The sequence below is a fragment of the Simochromis diagramma genome, unplaced genomic scaffold (assembly GCF_900408965.1).
Source record: "Simochromis diagramma unplaced genomic scaffold, fSimDia1.1 OVJJ01000402.1, whole genome shotgun sequence".
In the NCBI taxonomy this organism is placed as follows: domain Eukaryota; kingdom Metazoa; phylum Chordata; class Actinopteri; order Cichliformes; family Cichlidae; genus Simochromis; species Simochromis diagramma.
This window is the reverse complement of record NW_024386972.1, coordinates 2185134-2213124: the sequence shown is the minus strand read 5'-3', so window position 1 is coordinate 2213124 and position 27991 is coordinate 2185134. Positions and strand designations below refer to the sequence as shown.

The following is a 27991-nucleotide window of genomic DNA, read 5'->3' as shown; positions in this document are numbered from 1 at the left end:
GACAGCTACAGCCAGACTTTATGGTCTGTAGGAGTGCCCTCAGAGCTTCCATACTCCTGATTTATTTTTCCAGGTGGCTTGAGTACCAACATAAGAAACAGGAAAAATCTGAGGGCCAGTAATGGAAGACATCTTTGTTTTGTCTCCTCAGAGTGGACTGCACACAGTGTAAGGAAGATAGGACAGCAGAGAGATATGACTCAAACTCCCTTAGATCTGGAAAGAGAAGAGGAGAGGAATGGGGTGGAGAAAAAAAACAAGAGGAGAGGATAAGGAAGATAAAGAGGTGGGAGAAGAAGATAAAGATTGAGTCCCAAACTGAAAAGCCAAAGACGAGCCTTTCAGTTTTCTACAATGTAAATGACACAGAGGCAAAAACTGAGGAGAAGCAATCAGCAAATGTTTATCTTTGCTCGAAAAACTGCTTTAATGACTAATTTAAAAACAGCTGCCAATTAATTTTCTGTTTACTAATCACTAAAGCAGACAGAAGATCAAAATATTTAAAAAAAAAAAAAAACTTCATTAATAAAAAGTGAACCTTTTATTAATGAAATGATACAAATCAACACAGAAGCTATATGCTAGGAATGGCAACCAACTCTGAAGCGGCACGCAGCACAAATAAAAATGAAGCAAACTTGGATAACACAGTGAATAGGAGTTTGTATATTTTATGAATGGGTACTGCAATATGCACAGGCTATATAAAGACTGTAGTATGTGGCATTGCTTTATGCCATTGTTTCTATACAAATACACATTAATAAAAAAAAGGATCATAAATGAGGAAAAATAAGAATAAAGAAGCAGGTAACAGATACAAGTGAGAGTCCTTAGAAAAAGGTCAGATAATTCTTACAAAACAGATGGCAATACAGTGATATAATCATCAGTGGTTTAATGATGTCCCAGCTTTGGGATCAGCTCTGAAAGGTGGGATCGTACCTTCCTTTCCGGATATTTCTGGAAGTGATGCAGGAAAAAGATAAACAGGGACAGCAATATTATCAACTTTGGTGTTCAAGGAGCAGTGTGATAAAAAAAACAAACCACGCAGTGCAGAAAAACTGGCATTTACTTCAAATCTTCATCTTTTGCTATCAACAAAGTAAACTCTACTGCCTGCCGGTGCAGGATCTGTCCGGGTAGATAAAAGCTATAGTTATGAGATGAAGGCAAAAGATTATGACGAGCGCATCCGTTCCTCTGCATACTGCAGGCGTGCCACAGCAAAGCTAGCATGAGACAAGACAAAGCGGATAAAGCAGGCAGAAGAAAGACGATTGGGAGTCAAATCCAGCTGTGCACACTGAACTATGGAGAGACGTGCTTTCTAATAAGGGATTCTAATATGTGCACCAGTATGCCAGAGAAAACTTCAAAGAGCGCCTCACCAATGCAGCAAAGCACTCCTAACATCACTAAAGTGAGCTGTTGGTGCCATGCAGAGAGGAGGAGAGGGCTGCAGAGGTCTGAGCATACCCAAACACACCCATTGAATTGCTGAGGTCAGTCTGACATGGGAGCTTACAGCAGTTTCACTATCTTGGACAAATTTACCCGAGAGAATAGCAACTAACTGTTGATTAATAAACTGGGGTTTTTTTCTTGAATTAACTGTATTAAGTAGAAAAACATGCCCTCAACAAATTCCTGTCCCCAGAAAGCTCAGCCAACAAACCCAACCCTAATTTTGTTACTCTTCTTCAAATAGGAGTCAAATTCTAATCATCATCATCATCTCATGCCATGATGCAAGTTTCAGGGAAGATTTTATGTAAACAAAACAAAACAGCAAGCTACTGAAATGCTTTCATTCGTGCCAAATTCCTCGACATACCCACAGATGGTGAACCATCTACTGCACATCCACCCGCTTTAAGAAGAAACCCACATGCTCTCTTGTGGTGAGTATGGATCAGGCTGCAAGCAGAGAAGCGTTCAGCAGCGAGCTGCAGGCAGGCGTCTACGTTAGCTGACAGAAGGGTCACGGCAGGCACACACAGACGGAGGCATGCCAGAGCTCTTACTTAAATCCCCAACCAGTTCCCCCCAGGATTATCGCCGCCAGCAGAATAGCCCCAGCAACCGAGCCTATGATGATATTGGTACCACTGGGACCTGTGGGAGCGAAGGAAGAAGCATATAGGCGTGCTGAGAACCAATAAGTCACTTTTTGGGTAGTTAATATACGCATTATGTACATATGGAAAATAAAATAGGCTTCATGTTCTGCACCACATACAGTCAGGTCCTTAACTATTTGGACAATTACACATTTTTTCCTCCTCTTGAAAATGAGGTGCTGCATAAAAATGGCTCCAATTTCCAAACAGTAAATCCAATAGTTTGCTAAAGTTGACAGTCGGCACTTCAATTAAATCTTGATGATTTAATTTAAATTAATCTGGTAGTGCACAGAGGTTATAAATGACAGAAAAGGTCAAGGTCAAATTTATTTATATATAGCACATTTCAAACAGCGGATGCTGCACAAAGTGCTTAACAATATAAAAATGGTATTAAAAAGCAACAATGTAATACAATAATAACAGTAAAAAACAATAATAGGACAGTAAAAGAATTAAAACAATAACTAAACTAATTCAAATAAGACCAAAATGCTTGGGTCATAGTGTGTTAAAAGCCAGGGCATAGAAATGTGTCTTTAGTAAAGATTTAAATTGCTCACGTGTTTGTACAGATCTAATATTTAAGGGGAGACTATTCCAAAGTCTGGGACCTGCCACAGAGAAGGATCTATCACCACGGGATTTGAGGTTAGTCCGTGGGATGGACAACATTAGTTTTGAGCTAGACCTCGTGGTTTTTCCTGGAGCATAGGCAGAGAGGAGCTCAGACAGGTAAGGAGGGGCTCGGGCATTAAGTGACTTAAAAACAAAAAGTAGAAGTTTAAATTGGATCCTGTAGGAGACAGGAAGCCAGTGTAAAGAAGCTAAAACTGGGGTTATATGCTCTCTCCGTTTGGTACCAGTTAGCAGGCGAGCAGCAGCATTTTGAACCATCTGAAGACGATGGATGGTGGCCTGATCTAGACCATAATACAATGAATTGCAGTAGTCCAATCTGCAAGTAAGAAAAAGGTGAATAACACGCTCAAAGACGTTAGCCGGAAGGTATGGTTTTACCTTAGCTAGCTGTCTTAACTGAAAAAAAACAGGACTGAACTACTGCACTCACCTGCTTATTCAATTTAAAAGAACCATCAATGTAGACACCGAGGTTTTTTACATGACAAAAGAAGTATCACATTTATTGAAATAGCTGTATATTAGTTTGATTTAAGAGATGGGTAAGGGTGTAGGTGTGTATGTAGATGATTTTCTGTTTTAAAACATTTTAGTTCATGTTCATAGATCAAAAATGAAACTTTAGAAAATCCTAGTACAACCCCAACCAAAGTTTAATTTTTCTGTTTGTTTATTTTTAAAAAAAATTAAATAAGTCTATTATTACTCCTCCAAGTTTTATTTTGAATTTTTTTTTTCTTTGTTCAGTCTCCTTTTTTGCAACCACATGTTGTTAAGCTCTGCTGGATTCACTGTAGCTGCAGTTTGTTGTTGAAGAGAAAACAAATGCACTGTAATTATTTATTAATATTTTTTTTAATTAATTGTCGCATCTTTTCAATAAATTATTAAACAACTAAATATTATAAAAAGCACATCATATTAAACAGCATGAATAGGTATGAACTTAAGATACGGACTTCAGATACGAAACCGACTTCTGCAAATGATTAGATGATCAAAAAGCAAATGAGCTCCGTTACTTTAGTGGAGCTGGCGGTGCGGAGTCTGTCTGATGAAAGGACTAAACTGCTCTGTGAGGTTACCTTTGTACTTCTCTGGGCCATCTGGCGAGGTGGGGGTTGGGATCGGGTCAAACACACTGCAGTCCTTCCCGGTGTAGTCTGGATCACAGATACACTTCACCTCGTTACTGCACGTCTGCAGGACACAGAGGACGAACATAGTCAAAGCTTTATAAATGAGATAAAGTTCTAAAGTCCAAATTTGAAACAAAGGAAGCTCCGAGGTGGGACAGATGGCGGTTGTGGACTCACCCCGTGGTGGGAGCAGATACGCAAGGATGAGGATCCAGGGCAGGTGCTGAGGTTGAAGGTGGTAACGGGGAGGCAGCGACGCTCCAAACACATCATGTTCGGCCCACATGGTGTCCCATCTTCCACATAGCCCAGATCCAAGCCATCATCCAGCACTGCGTGACCACCCCTGTGGGTCAGACAGTTATGTCAAATCATGCTTACCTAATATAATAATGTCTTCATGTGCAATCTTTTCCAAAAGGCTAATTTTCTGAGTGCATTCATCCACTACTGACAGAAAGAACTAAAATTTAAAAAAAAAAAAAATAGATGAAGCTGACATTTTTTCATGCCGAGGTTTTGAATTTTATCAGGCTGCCTCACCTGCAGTCCAGGTATCTGCTCTGATGGTGGATGGTCAGGCTGGTGACCTTTCCCTGCAGCTCGCCAAATCTCGGTCTGTCTGTCAGATTGGTGCAAAGCAGCAAACCACACAGAACATCCCTGATGCAGGAAACCGAGAGAAGATGGAACAATAAAAGCTTAAAAATATTCCAGATAATCTAATTATAGGTCACAGTTCTGTTGTTATACACAGAAAGTTATATTCACTGACTGTTTATTGCACGGCACCCATCCCTGGCCACTGGAGTGTGGACCACAGTTTCCTCTCTCTGTGCCCTCAGAGTTCAGCTTTTCATAGCAAAATCTGTCAGCTGAGTCTGGGAAAAGAGAACAAACTCGCATTTATTACAGTGAGTGTTACAATTAACTTATTAAGAAGATGTAAAAACACAGAGGTTATGGCCAAAGAAAAGCGTTAGCATGAATAGCTATTAAAGGGCAATAAAAAAATAAATCAAGAAATAAAGCTCATTATCAAATCCAAACCTACTGAAGCCCCACAGAGTCTTGCACTGGCTATCTCTGGTCTTGCAGCGACCTCCATAACAGCGACCCTGGCAGGGAAGAGAGAGGAATTAAAGATGCAGAGCAGATAAGAGAGGGAGGGAAGAATGTGCTATTAAATATAACTGTAATTGAACTTTACTTGGCCATCTTCACACGTGTAGCCATCCAGTTTGTGGACATTATGGGGACACTGGAAAAGAAATAACATCATCTGCCTTTTTAGAGTCACTGTGGGTGTTAGATCTCTGAATTTCTCTGCAGGGTGCTCTTTTTCACCTGGCTCGAGTCTCCCGTGCAGGTCTCAGGAATGTCACAGTCATTCACAGCACTGCGGCACGTCACCCCTCTCAGCTCATACTGCAGCAGCAGCAGAGGAGAACACAAATGTGAGACATGTGGAGGGATGGTGCACGGAAAATGAGATGGACACACAGTCAATCTGTGCTATCTAGTTAGCTCCTCCAAGTCCAAAGCTGGTCTATAGCTGTGAGCTCTGTCAGCCTCCCCACAGAAGTCGAGCTCCATTTAAATGTTTAATTTTGCCTCAGTTATGGAGGAAATAACAGTCCTCTGTTAATGAACCAGCAACACTGCCTGCACCTCTACCAAGATTTTATATCAGTTTGCACCATCGTAGCATTTCCAATCAGCCTGACGGAAATGCAACCTTATATTCTCAGATAAGGTATCAGCACAGGGATCTTGGGGATGGAAAGAATTATGGTTTAATGCATTAAAACAGTTTACCTTACAATCCCTGCAGCAGAGCCCATTGCTGCACATGGCATTATGGGTAAGAGTGCACTTTTTGCAGCAGTTGGCTCCACTCAGGGTGCACTCCTGCAGGGAAAGAGAGTGTTTTCTTTTAGGTCCTCACATCCCAAACTCATAACTAATACCTACACTTACAATCTAACACAGTATAAAGACAAAACTAGTTAAACCATCGTTGAATTAATTAGTTTATGCTCACCACTAGTGATCCACAGTCGCATTCCTCTCCAAGCTCTACATACCCATTGCCACACTCTGATGGGTCTAGGAGCTACGTGGGAAACAGACGGTAAAAACACATTTCTAAAAGGCACAATGTGAATCCATTCAGTCTATAGCAAGAGATGAGAGTTTTTCTTATATTTCTATCCCTACAAAAGAGATTAATCTTGACCTTAAGAGCCTCTGATAGTAACTGACTATCTCTCACCTTTGTGGGCTTGTTGAAGAGGCAGCTGCCTCCACCCTGCTGGAGGAAACGTAGATACTCATCTATACTACAGCGAGAGAACTTCCTTGGCAGGTAGTAGCTGATTAACACAAGAAACAGAAAATATTTAGCAATTTATCAATTAACTGAAAAATCTGTTGAAAATCAAAAGACATCTGTTTTTGCTCAGAATTCTTATTAAATGTACAGAAAGCTTAATTTATTGTTACCCTGTATCCTCCATGATACAGCCCAGCCACGGATCTGGACACCTGCAGTCACCTGGAGAAAAGAAAAACAAGCCTGTGCTGAAACTGAGGATGTGCTTGTTATACCTGAAACAGTGAGATGATGCGTTTGCTCAGTGATAAATGTATAAGAATAGGCTCAGTGGGCAAATTAAATGAGTGCTGTTTATTAGATTTCTTATGGTGGTGGAGGGATGATGATTTGGGCTCGTTTTAAAGCCACAGGATCTGATTATCTTGCAGTCACTGAGTCTAACATGATCTCCTCTGTATGCCAAAGTATTCTAATCTCAAATGTGAGTCTTGTGCAAGGCTTTAGTTCAGCTCTACACTGAGTTTTACCAGCAGCTGTTCGCTCTTTGTTCCTTAGCATGCCGATGTTCTGACCAAGACTCTGAGACAATGTGATGGCCATAGGACCCACACTGCCAAACTGAAGAAACACACAATCAAACACGCTAATAATTATCCTCACAAATATCAATATTTAGAAGTTTAGTAGACAGTAGAGAGCACAAATGTCACCTCATTGATCCCTCCACCCCGAGTCAACGAGCAGATGCCCCCAATGTAGGCTGCCTCGCTGCGGCTGCTCATGAACGTCCTCCCGCTGTGGCAAAGACAAGACTGTTAGGAGAGAAGGAGAGCAAGCCGGAGGAGGATGAGGACGAGAAAATGAAGACTCACGAGAAGAGATGCACAGCATCAACGCGCTCCTTGATGCTCTCCTTCCTGTACTTCATGAAGTCACGCAGGGTGAGCAACGGGTCATCGCCGACAGCGACCCTGTTTTCAGACGACCAGGTTTCCATGGCTACCAGGACGATGCGAGTGTTGAGCTGCTCCTTGTAGATCTAAAAGAGATAATCAGCACGTGATTGTGCATCCTCACCTGGTATGTAATCAATTATTTAAGTGCCCAATTTCTGTGAACAGTTGCAGTAGACCCCTCTGAAAGGAAGAGGGTGCTGTGGGATAAGGCTGTGGACTAGTTCCTTCTTTATAATAGAGTACAACAGCTCAGTCTCGAAGAAAAATAGCTCGTCTTAGATGGTTCTGTCTATTCTTTTAATGACAGCTTCATGAAGCTGTGTAAATTAAATTTCCATATAAAATCTTTTGTCAAAGCTAAATTTGTCATGGTTTAGGTAGGAGGTCATTCAGTATTCATACATATTGGAGGAATATGCAAATCACTAATATTCCCAGTGCAGCTGGTTAAAGATGCTTCAGCTAGACCGTAACATGTAAACCATCTTTCACTCATCCTGGCAACGTTTCCAATGTAACCTTTTGCCGTCTACCTAAAAATCCCTGTCAGAGCTGGTTAACTCCAGATCAACCCTCCAGATAATTCCATCTGAAATCTTTGGATACAATCTGTTACGCTTAAATGTGCTATATTAATTCATATTTATGAATAATAATGATTTAAATTGTGCAATATTGCATATAATGGAGACAGTTGTATCCATCTACTTCAGTGATGGAGAAGGAAGGCAACAGCTGGTTGCCACAGAAACCGTCACTGTTCCCAGCCAGTGAAGGGTTTCACATGCTGAGGACAAAAGCATGGAGTGATTTTTTTTTTGCTCTTCATTTGGCTGTTTTAGAGGATAATCATATGCAATCAGCTCCATTCCACACACGGCAGGAAAAAGGTTTTTATATAAATGATACAAAAGGCTCACAGTGAGTGCTCTGAGGTTTCTGACTGTAAAGGTTCATCGCTTTACTCCGTTCATAATAAACATCTCCAAAATAATTCATCCTCCACTATAAGCACCATTTGTCCTACTTAAAATCTAAACATGCAACATTTTCACTTCTGTTTGATGTGCAATACTCTGCCAAAGTCTTGGCTCAGCCCTCATTTCTTCATATTTTAACAGGAAAATGGGAAATAAATGGGCCATTTATTGAAACATGTGCAAACACACATGCAAAAATAGTATAAAAGGTAAAAATAAAGTTTGAGAGTGAATATGATTATCTTAACTCTTCAACACAGGCTGAACTCTACTAGTCAAGCTTTCCTGTGATTTCTTTAAGTAGCCTTCAGAAATATTTCACCAAGGCTCATTGAGGACAAAAAAAAAAAGCTCCTCTTTGGATGTTGGCTGCTTTTTGTTCTATTCTGTCAAAAAAAAAATTCCCATATTGCTTAAATAATGTTGAGGCCCGCTCTGTGGAGGCCAGTCCATGACTGATGGTGCTCCGTTGTTTGCTTTTTCTATCCAGGTATGCTTTTGCTGCACTGACAGTATGCTTGGGATCATTGTTATGCTAAGAATTTAGGCCACTGTCAATCAGAGTAAAAAAAATAAAATAAATGGCTACAAATGGCTGTAGACACTGTTGTAGCTCTCTCCACCTCCTCCGTACATACTGATCATATTTTTGGTTCAAATTAACAAGTTTGAATTCATCCCATTTCTTAAAGACATGACTTCCACATACTGTGGCTACTTCTTTTGTCCTCCACTTTTCCATGCCAATCCCATTTTTCAGTTGGCAGCTCTTTGAGAATCACCTTGTCAGTGCAAAAATACTATTTTATGTCTGTCAAACTGATATTTTTGACACTTTTAATAGATTAAACTAAAGAAATTATAACAAATTATGTGCTTTAGCAACAGACTGCTAGTAACAACATGCCTAAAGACACCATTTAAGATACCTCTTTGGTTTTTTGCTAAGCTGTCATGTGTGTAGACACATCCCTTGATTAAGGTGCCATTTTTTATGCTTGATTTATGGGCGAGTGTTAAACATTCCTCTCAAAAAGGTCAGATACATGAAAAAGAGTGAAAAAGCAGCCAATGTCCAAAGAAAACCTATTGCATTTGAGAAAAAGAAATAAATAATAATGGACATGGCTTAAAAACAAAGTCACAGTAAAATGGCTTGTAGGACTTTCCCCAAATACAAAACGGCAGCTGTCCAACTCAGAAATGTTTCATCTGCCAGAAAAGCCTCTGAAATGTGGCAGCAGCCATAAAGAAAGCTTGAGAGCCCCTGATTCAATATGAGGGAAGCCATGCTTAAAGAGCAAACAATCAAAACATCAAGAACTCAAAAACATTTAAAAACTTACAGATTTTTTGTTACATTCATACCATCTACGCCTGTCCTTTAAGCACTGAACATCAAAGGTTTTATCTGCTGCAGGGCTTAAAACTATTCTTATTAAAAATATAAAAATAAACTCCTCACCAAATCTGCCATGTTCACCACCGATTTAGAAAAGATCTTCGTCTGCGTGGTCGACCGGCGTAACTGCACAAACTAAAAAGAGAACACCATGTTACTGCAAGACTCACAATCAATTATTATCACTCCTGTTACTCAAACAAGGCAAAAGAGAACTTGTGGGAGCTGCCGGGTTCACAGATACCAGTTCATAATCGTTGACCACCATCAGCTCGATGTACTTGGTCTCAGTCTGGACGGTGCGTTGGCCTCGCCTCACCTGGAAGAGGGCAAAATAAAATCCACAGAGCCAGACGTTTGAGCGTGCTGTCACTTTAACCTTGATACAAGATAAACAGACAGAACACCACAACACACACACACACACATCACAAAACCAGCAGGTGGAACTATTACTCACACTGCATGCGTGCACACATGCTGACACTGATGAAACTCTAGAGTTTGTCCTTGAAAAGGCAACACAACATGGAGATCATTCATTCATAAGCAGATTTTAGTTACTTCTGCCTGAAAAGATCGACTTCAGCGTGAGCGTGTGATCACTTTAGATGTTTGATAGAAAGAAAAACAATGGCTCTGAAAAATAAATGTGCTCAGGTGGGTTTTCTTTGTTTTTTTTTTTTTTTTTTTTTTTTTTAAATACTCAGACCTAAGTACAGCATGTTGAGCAAACAACTGTCATCACATTTTGATTCCAACTTTATTATAGTGTGATTAGTCCAGAGAGCACGAGACTGACTTATCTCAACTGAAACCAGCTTTGCACTCATGAAAGAGCCCATTGATCACAGGTAAAAATGGGGCTTGCTGCCACTGAAGGTCATTTTTTAATTTGTAGTACTTTGGATAATGTTGAAAGATGAAAAGTTACAGGCAAAAAAAATCATTTTATTACAGTTGTTTTTAAGTCTGCTCTGAGTTAGCCTGAAGGATGCATACAGACATCTGTGCAAAGCCAAACATTCACCCTGTGAAGGTAAAATTAATGAGGAACCATAAAGGCTGTCGCCCCGTCAGACATCTGTTCAACTTCACACCTTCACTTCTTTGTACGGGTCTATGAGTCTAAACAGAGTTCAAATTTATTCCAGAGGTGTTGCCTGAGAATTTTTTTTCTTTTTTTCTAGGACTGTTTTTAATCAGAATTAAAAATGAGTCATATCATCATCTGACTTATTTGTAAAATATTAATTTCTCCTCACTGATGATTCTCTGTTGGTGATTCTCTCAGCATTGCTGCTGCCAACATGATCCCAGCGGGCCAACTGTGTGTTTGGAGGTGTGTGTGCAGATGAAGAATCAGAGCTTGAAGGAAAACTGACTTGTCTTCTTGAGCGTCGAAGACCTTCTGTGAGTATCGGCTTTTCTTCGGTAGACCAGTTGACTTCATCGATTAGCTCGCCATCCTCTTCGCTTTGCCTGCGTGACTGCATCTTAGCCTCTGTGCTGTTCATGGAGCATCCTGCAACACATAAGCAGACACCACTGAGAGGGAAAAGTGGCTGTTATCATTCCAGTGATGGATGCAACCATGTATTTTAGTCCAGTGATCTGCAGGAGAAATCAATATCAGAGCCCGTGGTAGGGAGAGCAGAAAAAAGGGGAGCGCATGAGCACAAATGGAGAGAGTTAGGGGTGAAGAGGCACAGAGGAACAGGAATGAGCGGGGAGGTGACTCCAGAGAGGAAGAGTAAGGGACAAATGGGAGAGGTGGAGAAGGAACGCAGCCAAATGAGACGTTTAGGAAGGGCGTGGAGGACAGATGGACAACCTGAGGACTCTGAACGTGAAGGGAGTGAAGAAGCAGAACCAAACAGGGGCTTGCATTACAGAACATTTGACTGCATTAGATAACTGTCAAGGACAAAAGTGTCGTCTCCAAACAAGGAATAGCACCAGCCTTTGAGGTTTAGTAACAAACTGCGTCTCGTCAGGGTTTCATCAAAATAAGATCCAGACTTTTAAATGTATCTTTTTCCCCACCACTAACAGCTCCTCATAGTGAATTTCTGTATCATTAAACCAATGAGAGCTTATATGAATACTGACATTTGGAAATTACTGTACGAGAAAAAAAACAAGAGGACTTACCTGGACAGGGAGGTGGAAAAAGGTCAGTGTTAGGCATTCGAAACACAATGTGATCATTGTGCTCCTGGAGGGCGACAGTGAAGAACACAGAGGGAGAGGAAGATGGAAACAATTTAATGAATGTCAATTTTTTTCTGTAGCTGAAATGCAGCAAGGGAAGCCAACAAAGAACTGTTATTCCACGATTACACTTTACAGATCAAGATTTTACATTTAAAAAACTTATAATAAACTTAGATTGAAAGATTAAACCGGTGGTTTAACATGATATTGATTTTTATGACCACACACAAGCAGCCAGTCTTTCTCTTGTTTTGTCTAGTTTACTTTTTTCACTAATCAGCAAAATCCTTTTTTTAAAAGAAAAAAAAAAAAATATTATCGAGGGCTGAAAAACTGCCTGAATCTTCTTTGCAGAGCCAACTGGTCTCAAAAAAGAGGAGACGTAGAAACAAAAGGTGCAAAAGTAAATGATACTAAATCATTAAATGATTCTAAAAATCTGGAGAAATCTCTGTGGGGAAGTTTCCCACCCCACAATTAGTCCTGGATGCCTGTGATCTTCATACCCTCAACCAGCTCTGCATTAAAAACAGAAATGAGTCAGTTAAAGAAATCACTGCATGGGCTCAGTTCATTGTGCCATCCACAAATGCACAAATGCATATTAACACAGTCCTCAGGACTAAAGAGGAGCGGGACCTCTTTAGTTGTTATTAGTACTCAGTTCAAAAGCCTGCATCCCTGATGCTATAGGAGTGCATTAGTGCCTATGGATTTGGCAGCTTGTACACCTAAAAAGCTATATATAGGGTTTAGAGCAACATATGCTCCCATCCAAATGGCATCTGTTTCAGTGAATGTCTTGCATATTTCAGCAAGACAATACTAAATCACATACTGCATCCATTAAAACAGCACGTCTTTTCAGTAGAAGGCCTAACTGCAGTCCAGACTGCTGAGCAGCTAGAATCCCATGTCAGGCAAATATTTGATCTCATTACTCTTCCAAAACTCCAGCAACTGCTCTCCTCAGTTCCCAGATGTTTATGGGATGCTGCACAGAAGTAAACATGGTCTTTTATGACCAGGGAGGAATTGAGCTTCAATCAGGTACTCAGAGGACCTGTGCTTATGTGTATATGTCACTCATCTTGGGATTTATGTGTCATAATTTTTAATGTTAAAAAAAAAAAAAAAAAAAATTCAAAGTGAACCAGCAGCCAGTAGAGATTTTGAATAAGTGGAAATCTGAGCCTTGAAAACCTGTACTGGGATTTGATCGACAGACGTGAAACTGCAGAAAGCATTCAGTTAATGGATCTTAATGCTGCTCAAGTATTAAATATAGTTTAGAAAAACATATGCTTAAATCATAGGAAACATGAATGGACTTCTCATTGTGAACTTAAAGCTTCTGTGTGGGGAAAAAAAAAAAAAAGTAGAAAGTGCTGATGCATATTTAATCAATCACAGGGCTGTCATAATGGCAGCAACTCCACTGGACACAGTGGTACACTTGAGCTGGGGATAAATACTTTATGAAAATGACCCATTTGAGAGAGAGCTGAGGAGAGAGGAAGAGAGTGAGGGAGTTTGAAGATGAGCTGAGAGGCTATTGATTCATCTCTCCAGTCTATGTAATTGAGCTGTACTGCGATCACTGAGCCTTAATGGAAAAGGGAAAAAAAAAAAAAAAAAAAAAAAAAAAGGCTCAGCCTCTTCCTCTCTAAACACTTTTATCCCACTCACATCAGTCACTCTGTTGAATCTCCATTTATTTTAAATCCAACTCTTTTAAGATCAAAATCTGAATATTTGTAAAGGGCCAAACTTTCTTTTTGTCAACTTTTCCTTCGCTCACCTGCCTCCAGCAGATAATCTGCTTCTTTTCAGACACTGGAAATGTTTCCGTGGTGGTGGATTGTGTGTACATTCAACACTTTCCACTCAGAAACTCAGAGATAGAGTAACACTGACGGTAAGTTATGGAGAGCGGAGATACTGTGAGAAAGTGAGACCTGACAAAGCAGCTTCCCAAACATGATTCAAAGTCCTCTACTGAAAGAGAGTCTATTACATGTGGCCTGCTTAAATAAATATATAAATAAAAGTGAAAGAAAAAATATGAACGCATCGTCTTTTCACATCTTTTCGTGGCGTCGCCGGAAGTTACTTACCGCTCCAGTGCCAAGAGGTTCGATCCCGTAAGAGAAGTTCCCGTCAGAAAACATCCCCCTAAATAAAACAAAATGATCATGTATGATAATTGCTTCACCACTTCTTTTCTAAAATGTGTTTCTATTTATCAGAAAACAAATAGAAAGGTGGATCGGAGGAAGGTGAGAATTATTTATTTTATTTTAAACATAACTGACCCTTCAGTCTTTAATCTTGGTTCAATAATGTTGAGCTCCAGGCTCTGGGGAAGCAAATCCATAACTGCTAATGTTCTACTGTAGATCTATGTTTTTATTTGTGGTATTGCATTGTGGATAAAAATCCAATCACACTTTTCTGCTTTCATAATTAGTTAAAATTATGAAAGCAGAAATGATGAAGCCTCCAAAACCCCAGCAGAGCCTCTACCGTGTTTTATAGATGGCTGTAGAACAATGTTCCCTCTAATTTTTCATGTGTCTGAGCAAACACACAAACTCCCTGAGCAGACACTTGGACCACTGTGAGCAACAGCAGACGTGTGCACTGTGGTCACGCCAGCATCGAATCCATCCAAGTTACATGGTTTATTAAAATAATCAAATTACATTATATAGCTACTTCTTCAAAAAAAGTTTAAAAAAAAAAAAAATTGCAGCCGTTTACCTAAAAATGCATTTCAAACTATTTACAGAACAATCAGCTGTTCTGCATCAAATTTGATGCCACACAAATCATTTGTGCCACTCCAAAAAATAATTTCTGTCCACTATGAGATAAAGGAGAACAACAGCCTGACAACAGGAGATGTATCACTGCTGTAACACCTGTAACATTCAGCAGTCGCCTCATCGTTCTGACACACACAACAAAACTATTGACTACACGCTAACAACACAAGAGTTGTGTCACAAATCTCTCACATCTCAAAACACCGCCGTCATTCCTACAATTTCCCCCTTCCTAAACAATAAATGCCATGTTGCCATATCATTTTTTGATTGGTCGACATGGTACATTTTTCGACCAATAGGAAAGGATGGGGGGTTTTTTGGTTCTGTTTTTGCTCACAGGCTTTCGAGTGTTTTCCTTATAAAACGCCGTTTTTACCGTTTCTTCCTGCAGTAAATATGAACAACGATAGTATTCAGGAAGAAAACCAAGCAAATATGAAGAAATGTGGCTCAAGACTTTTGCACAGTATACTGGTGTGTGTGCAATTGGGTTTGATTTTAAACAATTAAAATCAATGCTTGGGTTCTCATTTGTTGTAGTGACTTAATCTGAAATGTAGCCCCACAGCGTTGGACTCACTGCAGGCCGTGGCAGGTTGACAAAGCAGCCCAGGACCCGGGCACTCCTCGTATTCGCCCGTGGTAGAAGCAGTGCTCCCCTCCCTGAAACCAAACAAGAGGTAATAGTGAGACACCGATACTGTCATCATCCAGTAACATGTACATGTCAAATTTCAGAAAATGAAGCCAACACCGTCTGCGAAGCCCTCGATGCTACTGATCTTTTGGCCCATATATACATAGGTAGGTATTTTCTGTCAGCGTGAGGCCTATGATCAACCAGGAGGGTTGTCTGAAGGAGATCAGTGACTACTGTATGATTTGGTGTCTGGGAAAACCTACACCTGCTGCAGCTGCTACAGCTGAGTAGAGTTTCAGCGAGGGAAAGGAAGTGTGCATAAACAGAGTGTGAGTGGGTGGGTATGCATCAGAATTTCCTAATTCACTGGAAGATAGCATCAACTACAGCTATCCGAAGCACAAAATTCATTAAAGTCAAGGTTGAACCCATTTAAGTTGAAAATGAACAGGTGTTTTATAAGGAACTGCTCAAGTCCATCAGCTGGGAAGTACACAGGATCTCAAACTGTATCCATCACTCACACAGACACCTGACATGGGCATATTAGACAGACACAACGTCAATGATGTATTAGTTCACATGCCTCTTGATCCATTACATTTCACAGGTTACTGTAATGTGTAAAATACAGAACGAAAGTGATATGCTTTTCTGTCATTTTGTGGCTGTAATGTACAAATTAATGAGAATTAAAATCCACCAAGAAGACTTAAGACTTACAAGCGATCCTATCCAGAACAAATGAATCTTATCGATCACCAAATGATGAACTCCGTTCAGGAGTATCGTGACTTAGCACTTTGCTAATGGTAAATGGACTCAAAGCACTCCCTACTACAAGTCTTATTCACACCAAGCACACATATATTCATACAGTGCTTAAATAAATGCTTAAGCAGTTTAGGTCAAATTCACAAGCACACTCTCTGATGGATGCATCAGGGGCAACTCGGGGTTCAGTATCCTGCTCAAGGATAGTTTAACACATAGACCGGAGGAGCTGGGGATCAATTCGCTGACCTTCCGATTGTCAAACAACCCGCTGCACCACCTGAGCCACAGCTGCCATGAATATGGAAGTTAATATTGTTCAGTACATCAGGCACAAGTCTTAATAAAGGTTACACCGTGAAAACATGCTTTTAGTACTGATGGTTTAAGTTTTAAGTTGACTTTGTGCTAAGCTAGCCGTTATGCTAGTTGTTTGAGACAAATTTAACTATGAAAAGTATTTTTTCTCTTTTTGCCTCCGTATAAATGTCAGTGATTGCAGATGTCCTGGACATGTGCTGTGGTTGTGAGCACAGCAGCCCCACCTCCAACCGTTCTGTTTGCAAGCGGCATACAATGAGAAGAAAGTTTAAAGGAAGGGACAGTAGCAGGGTATACAGCTGAGGGTATTTTAATGAGGAGAAAAGCGGTCACTTCATGGAGCTGCTTTGAAATGCAACTCTGGAAAGATAATTAATGAACTTGTCATTTTAAATCATGTGTATACATTTTTTTTCCTGCTAAAAATAATTATTAAAAAAAGCTATTTTGAATTGACCCTAAAAATCACAAGAACCTTTTTACCCCCCCCCATTGTAAAGAATGCAATGATTTAATAAACTGAAGATAATAATGTCTCTAATTTCTTAATGCATGTTCATAAAATTAGAGACTTCAAATTTGGAGCTTGCAAGAGAGATGGAAAAAAAAAAAAAAAAAAAAGGTTATATTAACACAACAGAAGCAGAGATATCTGACTTTCAGTCACTGGATCCTACATATTCAAACATGCAACTTTAAAGTGTTTCTCCAGACAGTCTGCCTGATAGACCTATACATTACACACCATCTATCAGTCAGCTGACACCACTTAATTTTGTTGATTCATCTGGAAAAATCCCCCCCAAAACTACAGACAGAATCTACAAGAGCTACAAAATAAAAAAGGTTCTAAAGGCTGATGAACTGCTTGTATGCCCCTCTAATAAAGGATGAAATTAGCTCTGATAATGAGTGACTGTCTCAATCCATAGCCAAGTTGGCAGAACCACTGGAAGGAGCAACCTGTACACCTCACTGCCAGATAACTCCACCTGATTATTCATAATCGCCTAAAAGGATCCAACTGAACGATCATGTTTTCGACGTAGTGTTTGTAATCTGCGTCTCGCAGTACAGGAACGATCAGATTACGACAATCTGAGAGGAGACTGGCTACTGTCAGTCAAGTGACACGAGCATGGTTTTAAATGTGCGAGCTCAAAAAAGTTGAAGGAACAAAGAATTTCACACATAATAATCATGCATGCTTTAACAGAGACAATGGAAATTAAAGTTAGTTGTTTTGTTTGCAAATACCTGGAACTCAGGTGTGCGTGTGTGCGCGCGTATGCATGCATGTGACTGCGAGAGAGTCAGTTTCAGGTGTTTGTAATGAACCCCAATAAGTCATGTCTGCTACCCGATCCTGCTGTCATCCAGCACGGCCGACAGATCAAAAAGAAAAAGGGGCAACTTGGAGCTGCTGTTCTTCATGCTTGGCCGACCTTTATTCTGAGCTCCAGCTCAAAGCTGAAAGCTCACAGAGAGATCCTGTCATGTCCAAGTTAGCTCTCAGACACATGACATCTTTGTTACTTTTCAAAGACAAAGGGCATGTGTAATGTATTTTAACTGACACCGAGTATTACTTTCACTGCAAGGTCATTTCAACTGATCTTCTCGAAGGTGGATTAAATCTTCACAGGTACATCTGCACACACAGTCGGGCTACTGTTGATGACAAATTAATGATCAGTCTGGTTGTCTGTCAGCTACAAAATCATCATTCAGTCTAAAGTCAGTCGCACGTGTCTCTTTTATCCCTCGCCACACATGAGCTTTATATGAGGCTCGCTCTCTTGGAGCAGAATGCTGTCTGGCATTTTATTCTGATTCAATTAAACCAAAGAAGGAATGGAAACTGCTAACTCTTAAAGGCCAACAGTTACGTGTGATTAAACTAAGATGAGGTCTCCATGTAAAAAGTTGTAATCTCAGTGTTCTGACCAGATTTATTCAAGGCTTCAGAAAAGACATTAGCTTAGAAAAGTTCTGCATCAACGTAACTAAACTATCTCGGCGTTGTCTTCACGAAACCATAGAAACACTATATATAAATAAAATTTAAAGGAAAGAACATGTCTAGGGTGGGTCCACAAGGTTAGCTATTTTATTATACTGCATGAAATGTTCCTCCCACAGTCCAAATACATGCATTTAATAGGGTATGGTCAGCTGGTGATTCTACATTGCTGGGACTCTTATTCAGATTGAGTTCAGGTTATTGATGCAGCCCTCCACAACAGTCACAGTTTCTCATGCAGATCACTACAACCGCCCCATGAAAGACTGGGACTGCACCAATAAGCTTAAAAAAAGGCAAATAATTAATTTTAATATTGAGCGAAAGTGAATCCAGGTTATTAGAGAGGGATTTCACAACAGCCACAGATTCTCATGTGGCCTGCTGGGAAAAATTACGGCCTAACTCCTCCCCTATTTACAACACCATAAAAATCAGTCAGTCAATCATTTTCATTCAACAGCCAACAGCACGAAGAGGCCAAATAATGCTGTAGCATGGGCATGTACTAAGTGCAACTTGGGCGTTTCACTCACATGTAAACATCATGGTAGTGCTAAAAGGAAACATGAGAAATGCCGACTTCACTGGCAATAATAAGCTAATAAGGAACAGCAGCTTGCTATATAGATTTATATCCAAAATTAAGGCTGTGAAAATCAACATTAAACTTTTACACTGATATATAATTTCAGAGATCAGCTCAAAGCTAACAACAATAAATTAAACATAGCGCTTCCTTCCAGACATTAGAGTAAGTCCCAGTATTTTTATTAAGCTTATTTACATGCAGCATCAGTTCTAGTCTGTCGAGGACTAAAAGAACATTCATCATTCATACTGAACAGTGAAGCAACTCACAGCACTTAGCAAGTTAATAAATAAATAAATAAAAGGTAGGATTACGAGACTAAATGGAGGAAATCAAATTGCCTGACACAGCAGGCACACACTGACTGTCAGGGACTGAGGATGCTTTTCAGAGTTGCACTTCACATGATGTCCACTCACTCTTCCATTTAAACCACGCTGAAATTTCATTAGTGCTGGAAGGACAGCGACAAGTGAACTATGACATTAAAACCGAGAAATTGTATGAATGAAAAAGGAAAAGAAAAGAAAAAAAAACAAAAAACTGCTTGCACTCACAAATTGAGACAGTCATGTCCTGCAGAAACAGCCGTACTGAACTTGACATAATCAGCTGTAACAGAATTAGAAAAGCTGGAGTGCTTGATGTCTGGACTCAGCATTGTTCAGAGTCTGAGAGCAGTGGGTGGGTGGCGGGGTATGAAATAATAGGTACTAATGTAAAGTGAAAAAGAGGACTGGAAAGAACAAAAGCATTACGTTTTAGAGTATTTAAAATCATGAGGAAAAACTATTTCCTCCAGATACGTTAAGCATCTGGTGCTGGCAAGAAGAGACAATTTTACAGTATTAGGAGAAACATTAACCGACTTAAGAAGAAGGAATGCAAATCAATCTAAAAGACTCCCCATTTCTCTCTGTGTTTCAGAGAAGCTAATTCATCAGTCTTCAGGGTTCATTTCACATGCAGTGTTGCTAGCTGATAGTCTGTCGTAGCCCGTTGTGCATTAATCAGTCTGGCAATTATATCACCATTTTATTACGACAATTAGAGTAAAACAGCACATATCAGAGTGAAGTTAAATGAAATTTCCCATTGACAACCCATTTGTTTTCAGGTGAACACACTAACCCAGCACAAGGGAAAAAAAAACCTTTAGTAATGGTTGATAATAAGTTTTATTTAAAAAAAAAAAAAAAAAAAATCTGCTGGCAATGTTAGAACTCAAAAACGCAGCTCATGTCAATTCCAACCATCGTTATTCATAATTTAATTTCTCTGTTAGCTGTGTGTCACTGAGATTACATCTGAATGAGACAGTCACCAGCTCAGCAGAATAACCAGGATCCACAGGGGCCAATGAGAAAAAGGTGACACACAAAGACAGGCAATTTACTGGCTTCCCTGTAAAACTAAATAAATCAGTATAGAGCAGATGGAAAGGGGAGGGGCCTGCATGAACGTTCTTAGTGCTGCTTGGAGGCAAAAAAATGAAGCAGTTAAGACAGAAATCTAGTGACTAAATTAATCTGACAAAAGTACTAATTAAATTAACAAGATGGTTTTTTTTTTTTTTTTAACATTTCACTTCTACTGCATTTATTGACTACAGACCAGACAACTACTACTACTACTACTACTAATAATAATAATAATAATAATAATAATAATAATCCCACCTTATGTATTATAATTTATAAAGGGTACCAAAAAAAATGGTGGAGCCGCTGGACAAAATAAGAAAAAAAACAAACAAACAAAAAAACTAATACATTTTTTACCATATTCATAACTCTTTTATGGGCTTTTCAATAACAATAAATGGCATTAAACCTGTTTTTAATCTAAGTGTATTTCTAGATTAAATTAGCACAACATTCAAACACTGCCATTCTAATGTGATTATTTTACGGTGTTCCCCAGGGATCTATTACCGGGCCACTATTAATCAAATTAGTGCAGTAATTATTCAACTCCATTTCTCTCATTCCGTGCTCAAATTGGCTTATTATTATAAGAATTGTAATTTTAACATAGTTGGTAGGAAAAAAAAAAAAAAAAGTAAACATGTAGGGTCTGTCAGACTTTGTATCTTTGGGGTCAGCAACATTACCAAAACTCAATTATTAATATTATTATTTTGATTTAAGTCAAAATCAAAATTATAAATTGAATCTTTAAAAAAAACCCAAAACACTTAGAATATGACATAAATTTATTTATGGAATACTGAGTCATTTAAAAGGTGATAAATGACATCAAACTAAGAGAGACATTGGTCTGGCTGTGTGGTTAATTTAATGATCTTACTTCATTTTGATTAGTGTATAGTGTTTCATATTGAGACCATTGATAAATCTTTATGCCTCCTTCCTGCACTATTTAATTATTTGGCCTTTTTATTTCTTTGATTTTAACCCGTTGAAATAATCTTCAAATGTAATGTCTGTGCCCGGATTATCCAAAGGTCAGGGCAGAAGGTGGCTGTAAAATCTGATTTAGTCCTTTCTGGAAATGCACATGATTTGAATTCCCCTCATGACACAAAGTAGGCCCACACTGGTACTGCTACTGTCTGCTGGTTTCCATGGCAACCGTCTACCAATTGGTCAGGTGGTTCTTTGGCAGAGAGGATACAGACAGAGAGACACCGTCTCGCAGAGGCTGTCGAGAGTCAAGCTGTCTGCCCGTCTTGGATTTATTAAAGGCCATTTTGCTCAAATTTATAATTCATGACAGAGAGGGCCATGTCAACAATCTAACCATCAGGGCTCATGCAGCTGTAGCCAGAAAGGTGTTTTTGGACACCTTTCCACAGGTCCAGGATAATGTGTGGACCTGATAAGCTGAAGAGTTGTTATGGAACAACACATCTGGGCTAGCACATATTTTGCAGTCATTTACACTTATTTCTAGACGTTCAAACACATGCTTTTTAGGCATTTCTGGACTGGACACAAAAATAACGTTGTGTCACTCAATTACTGATTCTGCTTGGTTTAATTCAGGTGGAATACTCAAAACTGGGATGGAGAACCATAATGTTTCTACAAACAGCCACAAAAATCCTTTTCAGCCTCAATTGTTTGATGTGAGAGCGTTTGGTGTCAAAGCCATTGTCAGCAGGATGTTAGTTTGCTAGGTTGCAGGAGGTTGAAGTCAATCCCAGCTGACACTGGGCAGTCAGTCACATGGCCGACACAAAGACAGAAAAGAGTCATGCTCACATTCACACCTAGTACCAATTTGGAGCCATCAAAAAACCCAACCTCCAACTCCTGGGACTGTTTTTTTTTCAGGGCAGGTGTTAACCACGATTATTATTAATTATGAACACATTTGCCACAGTGTTAAAACTGTTTCTGTAAACCTACCATATTCTGTGACAGCTGGCCATCTTCCTCAAAGTGACGCTCGACATAGTCTGTAGACAGCAGATTGCTGGAGTGTACAGATTGAGAAATATTAGGAGCAAAAACAACAAAAAGTGCTTAGAAATGCTTAAAAAAGGACCTAGTACTGAAGTAATGAATCTCTTTTACAAGGGTTTCGACTTTTGCTTACTGGTCCTTTCATAGAAATAAATAAAATCAGTGTCACAATAAGTATTAAGTATTAATAAGTATTAAAAGGGGTGTGATGTGACCTCACTACAATATTAGGACACTTTACTTCAGTGTATTGCTTGACTAGGTCTGAATATGGCCACACCATCTGTTATTTATCAATGTTTAGCCAGCACCCACTTCGTGCAATATGATGTGCGAGTCTGAACATAGTTATGTCAGTAATTGCAGTGAACCACTTAAAGTGATGTTTAATGGACCTGAGGTAAGCTTTGCAGGTGTGCGGTGACTTACTGGTTGAGCTCCAGGTCGAGTATGAAGGCTGTACCAAAGGCTTTTACCAAGAAGCTGCTCTGGGCCAAATGGATGGGCTAAAAGAGAGTGAGGGAAGGGGAAGGAGGAAGGAGTGTGTGAACACCACAGAAGGCATAAATACTGTAAAGAAAATGACGGCTGCAGTTAATAACTGAATTTAAAATCACTTCTCATTTATGGTGCCTTAAAGAGAAACAGTCTGGAATGCTGCAAACATTTGATCTTAATTTCATCACTCTCAACATACATACATAATACTCTGTACACAATTTGTGCTGCCCTGTAAACCCCCCCCTTTGATTTTATACCAACACATTTGGTGTGACCTAGACCCAATTTTCACCAAAATTAAATCAGTTGTTTTGTATTTACCGTCACACAAAATTTTAAATGACATCTTGAAAACTGTGGATGTTAGCCTGCTAACAAACAGACAAATCAGACAAACAGAACAGATTACATGCTCCCTTCCTTTGGGCAAATCCAGCTTTTATGAAGCCCACAGCAAAACACTTGTCTCTGTAGTAATTAAGTCATTACTCTGACTTTTAAGAGTCGACTGAAAATGAGGCCAACCACGCAGGGCAAATGAACCAAAACACAAAGCTCAAGCTAAAAGATGCTGAAGCCATCTTCCCTGTGGTTTCATCACTACATCAGTGGACACTGTCACTGCCACATTATTCTGGGGGGGGGGAGAGAACCCCACTCTATTGTATAATTACATCAGGTATTCTTCAAGTCACCATGTGAAGTCTTAACCATCATTACTGTTGTGGAGTTGTTTTTTTATTTAATGAGAACCCAAATCAGTTTAAATGCTTCTCAGCTGATTAGCAGTGTGTCAGCGAAAACAGAAGCTGCCATACTGCGCTAATCATGACGGGTTTAAAAAACAACAACAACAAAACAAACCCAAATGCAATGTTGCTAAGATCTTAAAGATCTAATTGCTCTCATAAACATAATTCTGCTCATTCAGGAGAGCCTCTCGAGTCACAAATGTACTCCTTTGGATGAGGGAACGTTCTCAACACCGCAGAGCGGTGGCAGCATCTGAGCCAGTGTAGCACATGTTCACATTATTCTACCCAATTAGGAGAATTGGATGAATATTGGATCTGATCCGACCAACTAATTAGCTGACCTCTACATTTGCTGATCTTTTAGTAACGTGTGCTGATGTCAAATTTAGTGTGCAGTATGGGCATTTTTCTTCTTTTTAACTTTAAAAATATGGTCAAAATCTAACGCAGACACTTTTTGCTGTTTCACAAATTCACCTCGGAGGGTTTTACATTTCAAACGAAAGATGATACCTTATTTCTTAGACCCTGGATAGAGACTAAAACTTGCTTACAATAAAAGGATTGTCCTTCTAAGTAGAGCGGATATGCAGCAGAAGCTATAGGTGGCAGAGGAAATATAAGCAGCAAAATTACAATACGAATATCCTTTTTTACGAATGTTTCCCCAGAGGAGACACATCTTATCCACCCAGCGGCTTTTGGATAAAATTCTGTGCTGAGGGCTCACTGTCTCCGTCTAACCTTGCTCCAAGGTGAGCCCAATCCATATTAAAAGAGAGTTCTGTAGTAGCTCCCGTCAGTGCTCACTGGCCAGCGGCAAGGCAGGTCTCATTAGTAATACCCTGCACTCTCAGCAAACCACTTAGTATCAATCTAAACCTCCACTGGGTCCATATACCATACAATAAAAGACCACAACGGGGCTTGTGAGCAGCAATACAAATGCTCCATTAGCACTCTCACTATTATATTTTTCTTATTTAAATTTTGATCATAATTCAGGCCACACTACAGTTTAGTTTCACACGTTACATTGTTGTCCACAGATACAAATGGACCCACAGTTTTTTAAAACTCAGTACTTGCACCAGACTATACAGTCACGCTAAAAAGGTTTTACGTACAAGGGAATAACAAAAAAACAAAAACAAAAATAACTTAGCAGGTCTAAAAATTCAGTAACTACAACTTCAGATGAACTGAAAAAAACAAACAAAAAAAAAACATAACATTAGACTAGAGTGGAGACGTTTGGCCGTAATGCACAAAAACCAAACACAGCATATCAACACTAACACCACATACCACAGGCACAGTGGTGGAGGGGTGATGATTTGAGCTTGGACATGAGGCAATGAATCGACTGTGAACTCCTCCGTATACCAAAATATTCTGGAGTCAAATATGAGGCCATCGGTCTGGCAGCTAAAACTTGACTGAAATTGCATCAAATGACAATGACCCCAAGCACAGCAACAAATCTACAATAGAATGGTGAAAGAGATCAACACTGAAGGTGTTACAGAGATCCAGACCTCAAGCATGACCTTAGGAAAGCCGTGCATAAATGAATGCCTGAACTTCAATGGACTGACCTACCATTGTAAAGTTAGGTCAGTTAAGTTATTCCATCTAAAGGTGATTCTACAGCAACTGAATCCTGGGGTGCACCTGGTCTTTCCACACACTGCTTCTCCGTTTTGGCTTAGTGTTTCTAAACTGGTTTTATTATGTCCTCATACGCAAAACCTTAGAACTGACAATGACTGTGTACTGTTACTTAAAGTGGAGCTTTACCCATTAAAAATATTCTCATACTTTCACTGGATATGAGCACTGGATTTCATAGCTATGACTCACAGATCAAATAAGAGTTTTTCCATTAGGAAGGCCCACATTGTCCAAAGTCAAACTCAGAGCATCAGGTCACAAGTGCGATCAGCACTTTTAAGACTTATTTTTGGCTTTTATTGGCAGCACAATAGCAGACAGGGAAGCAGAGGAAATAACATACAGCAATTGTAGCTACATTTTGTACCCACAATTGAAAACTGCCCTATTGTAAGTTTTAAACCGGCCACTTGATCTGAACGCCAGAATTAACGTTTTTCTACACTGAGAGAAATCCCAGACTAAAATCTTTTTTCCAGTCCGTAATTACAAATTTAAAGCTGGGGACAGTTTTACAGCAACATTAAGGGGAGTCTGCAAAGCTTTTCCTTGTTTTTGGTTTTTTTATGCTGTGTATATACTTCAAATACTCACGTCAATGTGTGTACAGGTAAGAGACTAAAGGTCAGACTTCACACGGGTCTAAACATAGCAGCCCCGTCCACCTGGTGTTCAAACCTTCTATTTGAGAAGGGCAACCAGCTCAAAGTGTGGAGCTACACCTGCACGATTCAGACAGTTGATGAACTAAAGGGATGGACAGCTGCCTGGTATAAGTTAAATAAAGATTATTTTGAACTGAGAATCATGCAAAGCTACTTTGGTAGAGCCCAAGACTGAAAATATGAAGCTGGAAACAGGAATAATAGGCCCACTTTAAATCCTTACGATGCATAATCACAAAAAACAATCACTGTGCAGCGATGGGCAGCTAGCACAGTGTAAAGTAAGCCTGCTGATTGCATCTCATATCTAAATTCAAGTCTAAGGGCACCTCTGGTATCAGCAGAAAGAGATCACGAGACAACACGCTGACCACAGGGGGCACATCAAGGTCAAACCCATGTCATATCCACTGACCTGACAGCCGCTGACTGACAGCGTTTACAGCAAAGGCAACAAAAGAGGACAGGTAGAGGTGTGAAATATCATCTGATGAGGCCGAAAGGAGCAAAAGGCTGAAGTTGAGGGGGTGGGATGTGTTTTATCTGCCTTTTTAATGCCCTGGTGTGTGTGTGTGGGGTGGGGGTGTTAAAGAATGGTGTAAATGTGACAGACAGATGACTTCAGGAGAGAAGGCATAGAGGGAAAAACAAGCTTGACAGAGAGCAGATTTATTACACAGTTTCCATCTTTTCTCTGTAGCAAACAGCAAAGGTTGGTTTACACTGTTAGTGTCCAGCTTTATGCACAGTAAACTAATCTGAAATTAATACAACCTGGTTACATATCATGAAGATGACCCACATCAGCAAAACTATAACTAAAAATGTGAAAAATTAAATTTCAGTCTGCTAAGAGCAGTTAACAGACACGCTTTCTACTCTGCATTTTTAAGATTTTCTGCATCATTGATGAAACTGTTCCTGCTGGATGTTTGACTAAAGGCAGTGTTAGAAAACATCTTGGTTGGGGGGGTCTACAAGGTCTACTCTTCATGTCTCTCTTGTCTTAATCTGATCTCAATGTGGGGAAAAATGTAGAAACTGATATTTATGGAAATCTAATGACGATAAATGATGTGTTCAGTTCTGATGGTTTGGACAACAGGTGTAAAAACAACAACAAAAAAGGCGGTAACAAAAGCAGGCAAAGCTCACCTGCTCACCGGCTGGGTGGTTCTTGACCCGGGTGTCCAGTCGGCTGTGCAGGAGCTCTTCCTCAGTGTGGATCTGCTGCAGGAGTCGCTTGGGCTGAACGACCTCCTCCGCGGGCGGCAGCCTTCCCTCCGGACTCCCCCATTCTCTCAGAGCTGCAGTGGACACGCACACAGGTGGGGCGAAAAGGTCATTTATAAGTTTTACTTACCAGAATCAACAACTGGCCGTGAGCTTCTTGATGTCCCTACTTATTTATTACATCGCGAGTATTTGGCTCTGTGTTTGAAGCGTGGGAACCTCTTACCTGTCTCGGCGTACCGTGCGTACACTGCAGCGAACAGCAGGCATCTCACCGCGAGCATGATGCTCACATAGTCCCAGTGATTTCCTCCGTGCAGCGCCGTTAAATGAACCGACACCAGCCGTGAGCGGAGCTGCAGCAGGACTCTTGTTGTTGTTGACAGTGAAGACAAACACAGCAGCTTGGTGCCTTCACGCTGTACGCCCGCATTTCTCACTCCCTGTCCGCCTGCGGCGCGTTACAAACACCTTGAAGGGGCTCCTCCTCCTCTAGGCTGGGGTAACATGGTGTTTGTGTGTCCGTGTCGCCCTGAGCTGCTTGGCTTCACACACCTGTCTGCCGGCCTCGTTACTGAGTGAGGCTGCGCGAGGAAACAAGTGGCACGTGGGGCGTGACGGGACCACCCACACACTAATGGATCCAGCACTCGGGCCCGGGAGCCCGAGGGGAAACACCTGATATCACCGTCCAGATTCAGGCATTATTTTAAGGACTTCAAATGCATGCCATCCATCTAATGCA

General features: G+C 40.2%; 1 protein-coding gene across 3 annotated transcripts; it reads right to left on the bottom strand.

The window, feature by feature from the left end:
• Positions 1-98: 98 nt before the first annotated feature.
• On the bottom strand, positions 99-27912 carry adam11 (ADAM metallopeptidase domain 11). Of its 3 annotated transcripts, XM_040039055.1 has the most exons (27): positions 27473-27912; positions 27169-27320; positions 22848-22924; positions 22362-22428; positions 15218-15300; positions 13924-13981; positions 11744-11807; positions 10975-11114; positions 9834-9908; positions 9653-9724; positions 7124-7290; positions 6962-7046; positions 6779-6869; positions 6419-6470; positions 6189-6288; positions 5958-6029; positions 5732-5824; positions 5261-5341; positions 5124-5174; positions 4968-5031; positions 4689-4794; positions 4457-4576; positions 4091-4259; positions 3860-3974; positions 2034-2124; positions 949-966; positions 99-216 (listed from the first exon to the last, which is right to left on the bottom strand). In XM_040039055.1, the coding sequence occupies exons 1-27, from the start codon at positions 27528-27530 to the stop codon at positions 201-203; spliced, it is 2337 nt and encodes a 778-aa protein (XP_039894989.1). In that variant the 5' UTR covers positions 27531-27912; the 3' UTR covers positions 99-200. The 3 variants fall into 3 exon arrangements, 2 of the variants coding, with proteins under 2 accessions (XP_039894989.1, XP_039894988.1); XR_005696890.1 differs by lacking the exon at positions 99-216 and having other exon boundaries at positions 436-966; positions 1844-2124; positions 27473-27910; XM_040039054.1 differs by lacking the exon at positions 99-216 and having other exon boundaries at positions 437-966; positions 27473-27911.
• Between the last annotated feature and the right edge of the window lie 79 nt (positions 27913-27991).

Bases quoted from the DNA above. Each gene is read 5' to 3' on its own strand.
- adam11 (XM_040039054.1), bottom strand. From the start codon at position 27,530: ATGCTCGCGGTGAGATGCCTGCTGTTCGCTGCAGTGTACGCACGGTAC. The intron at 22,925-27,168 runs GTGAGCTTTGCC...ACTCTCTTTTAG, and splicing joins ACCACCCAGCCGGTGAGCAG to CCCATCCATTTGGCCCAGAG. The intron at 13,982-15,217 runs GTGAGTCCAACG...TGTTTTATTTAG, and splicing joins TCAACCTGCCACGGCCTGCA to GGGGATGTTTTCTGACGGGA.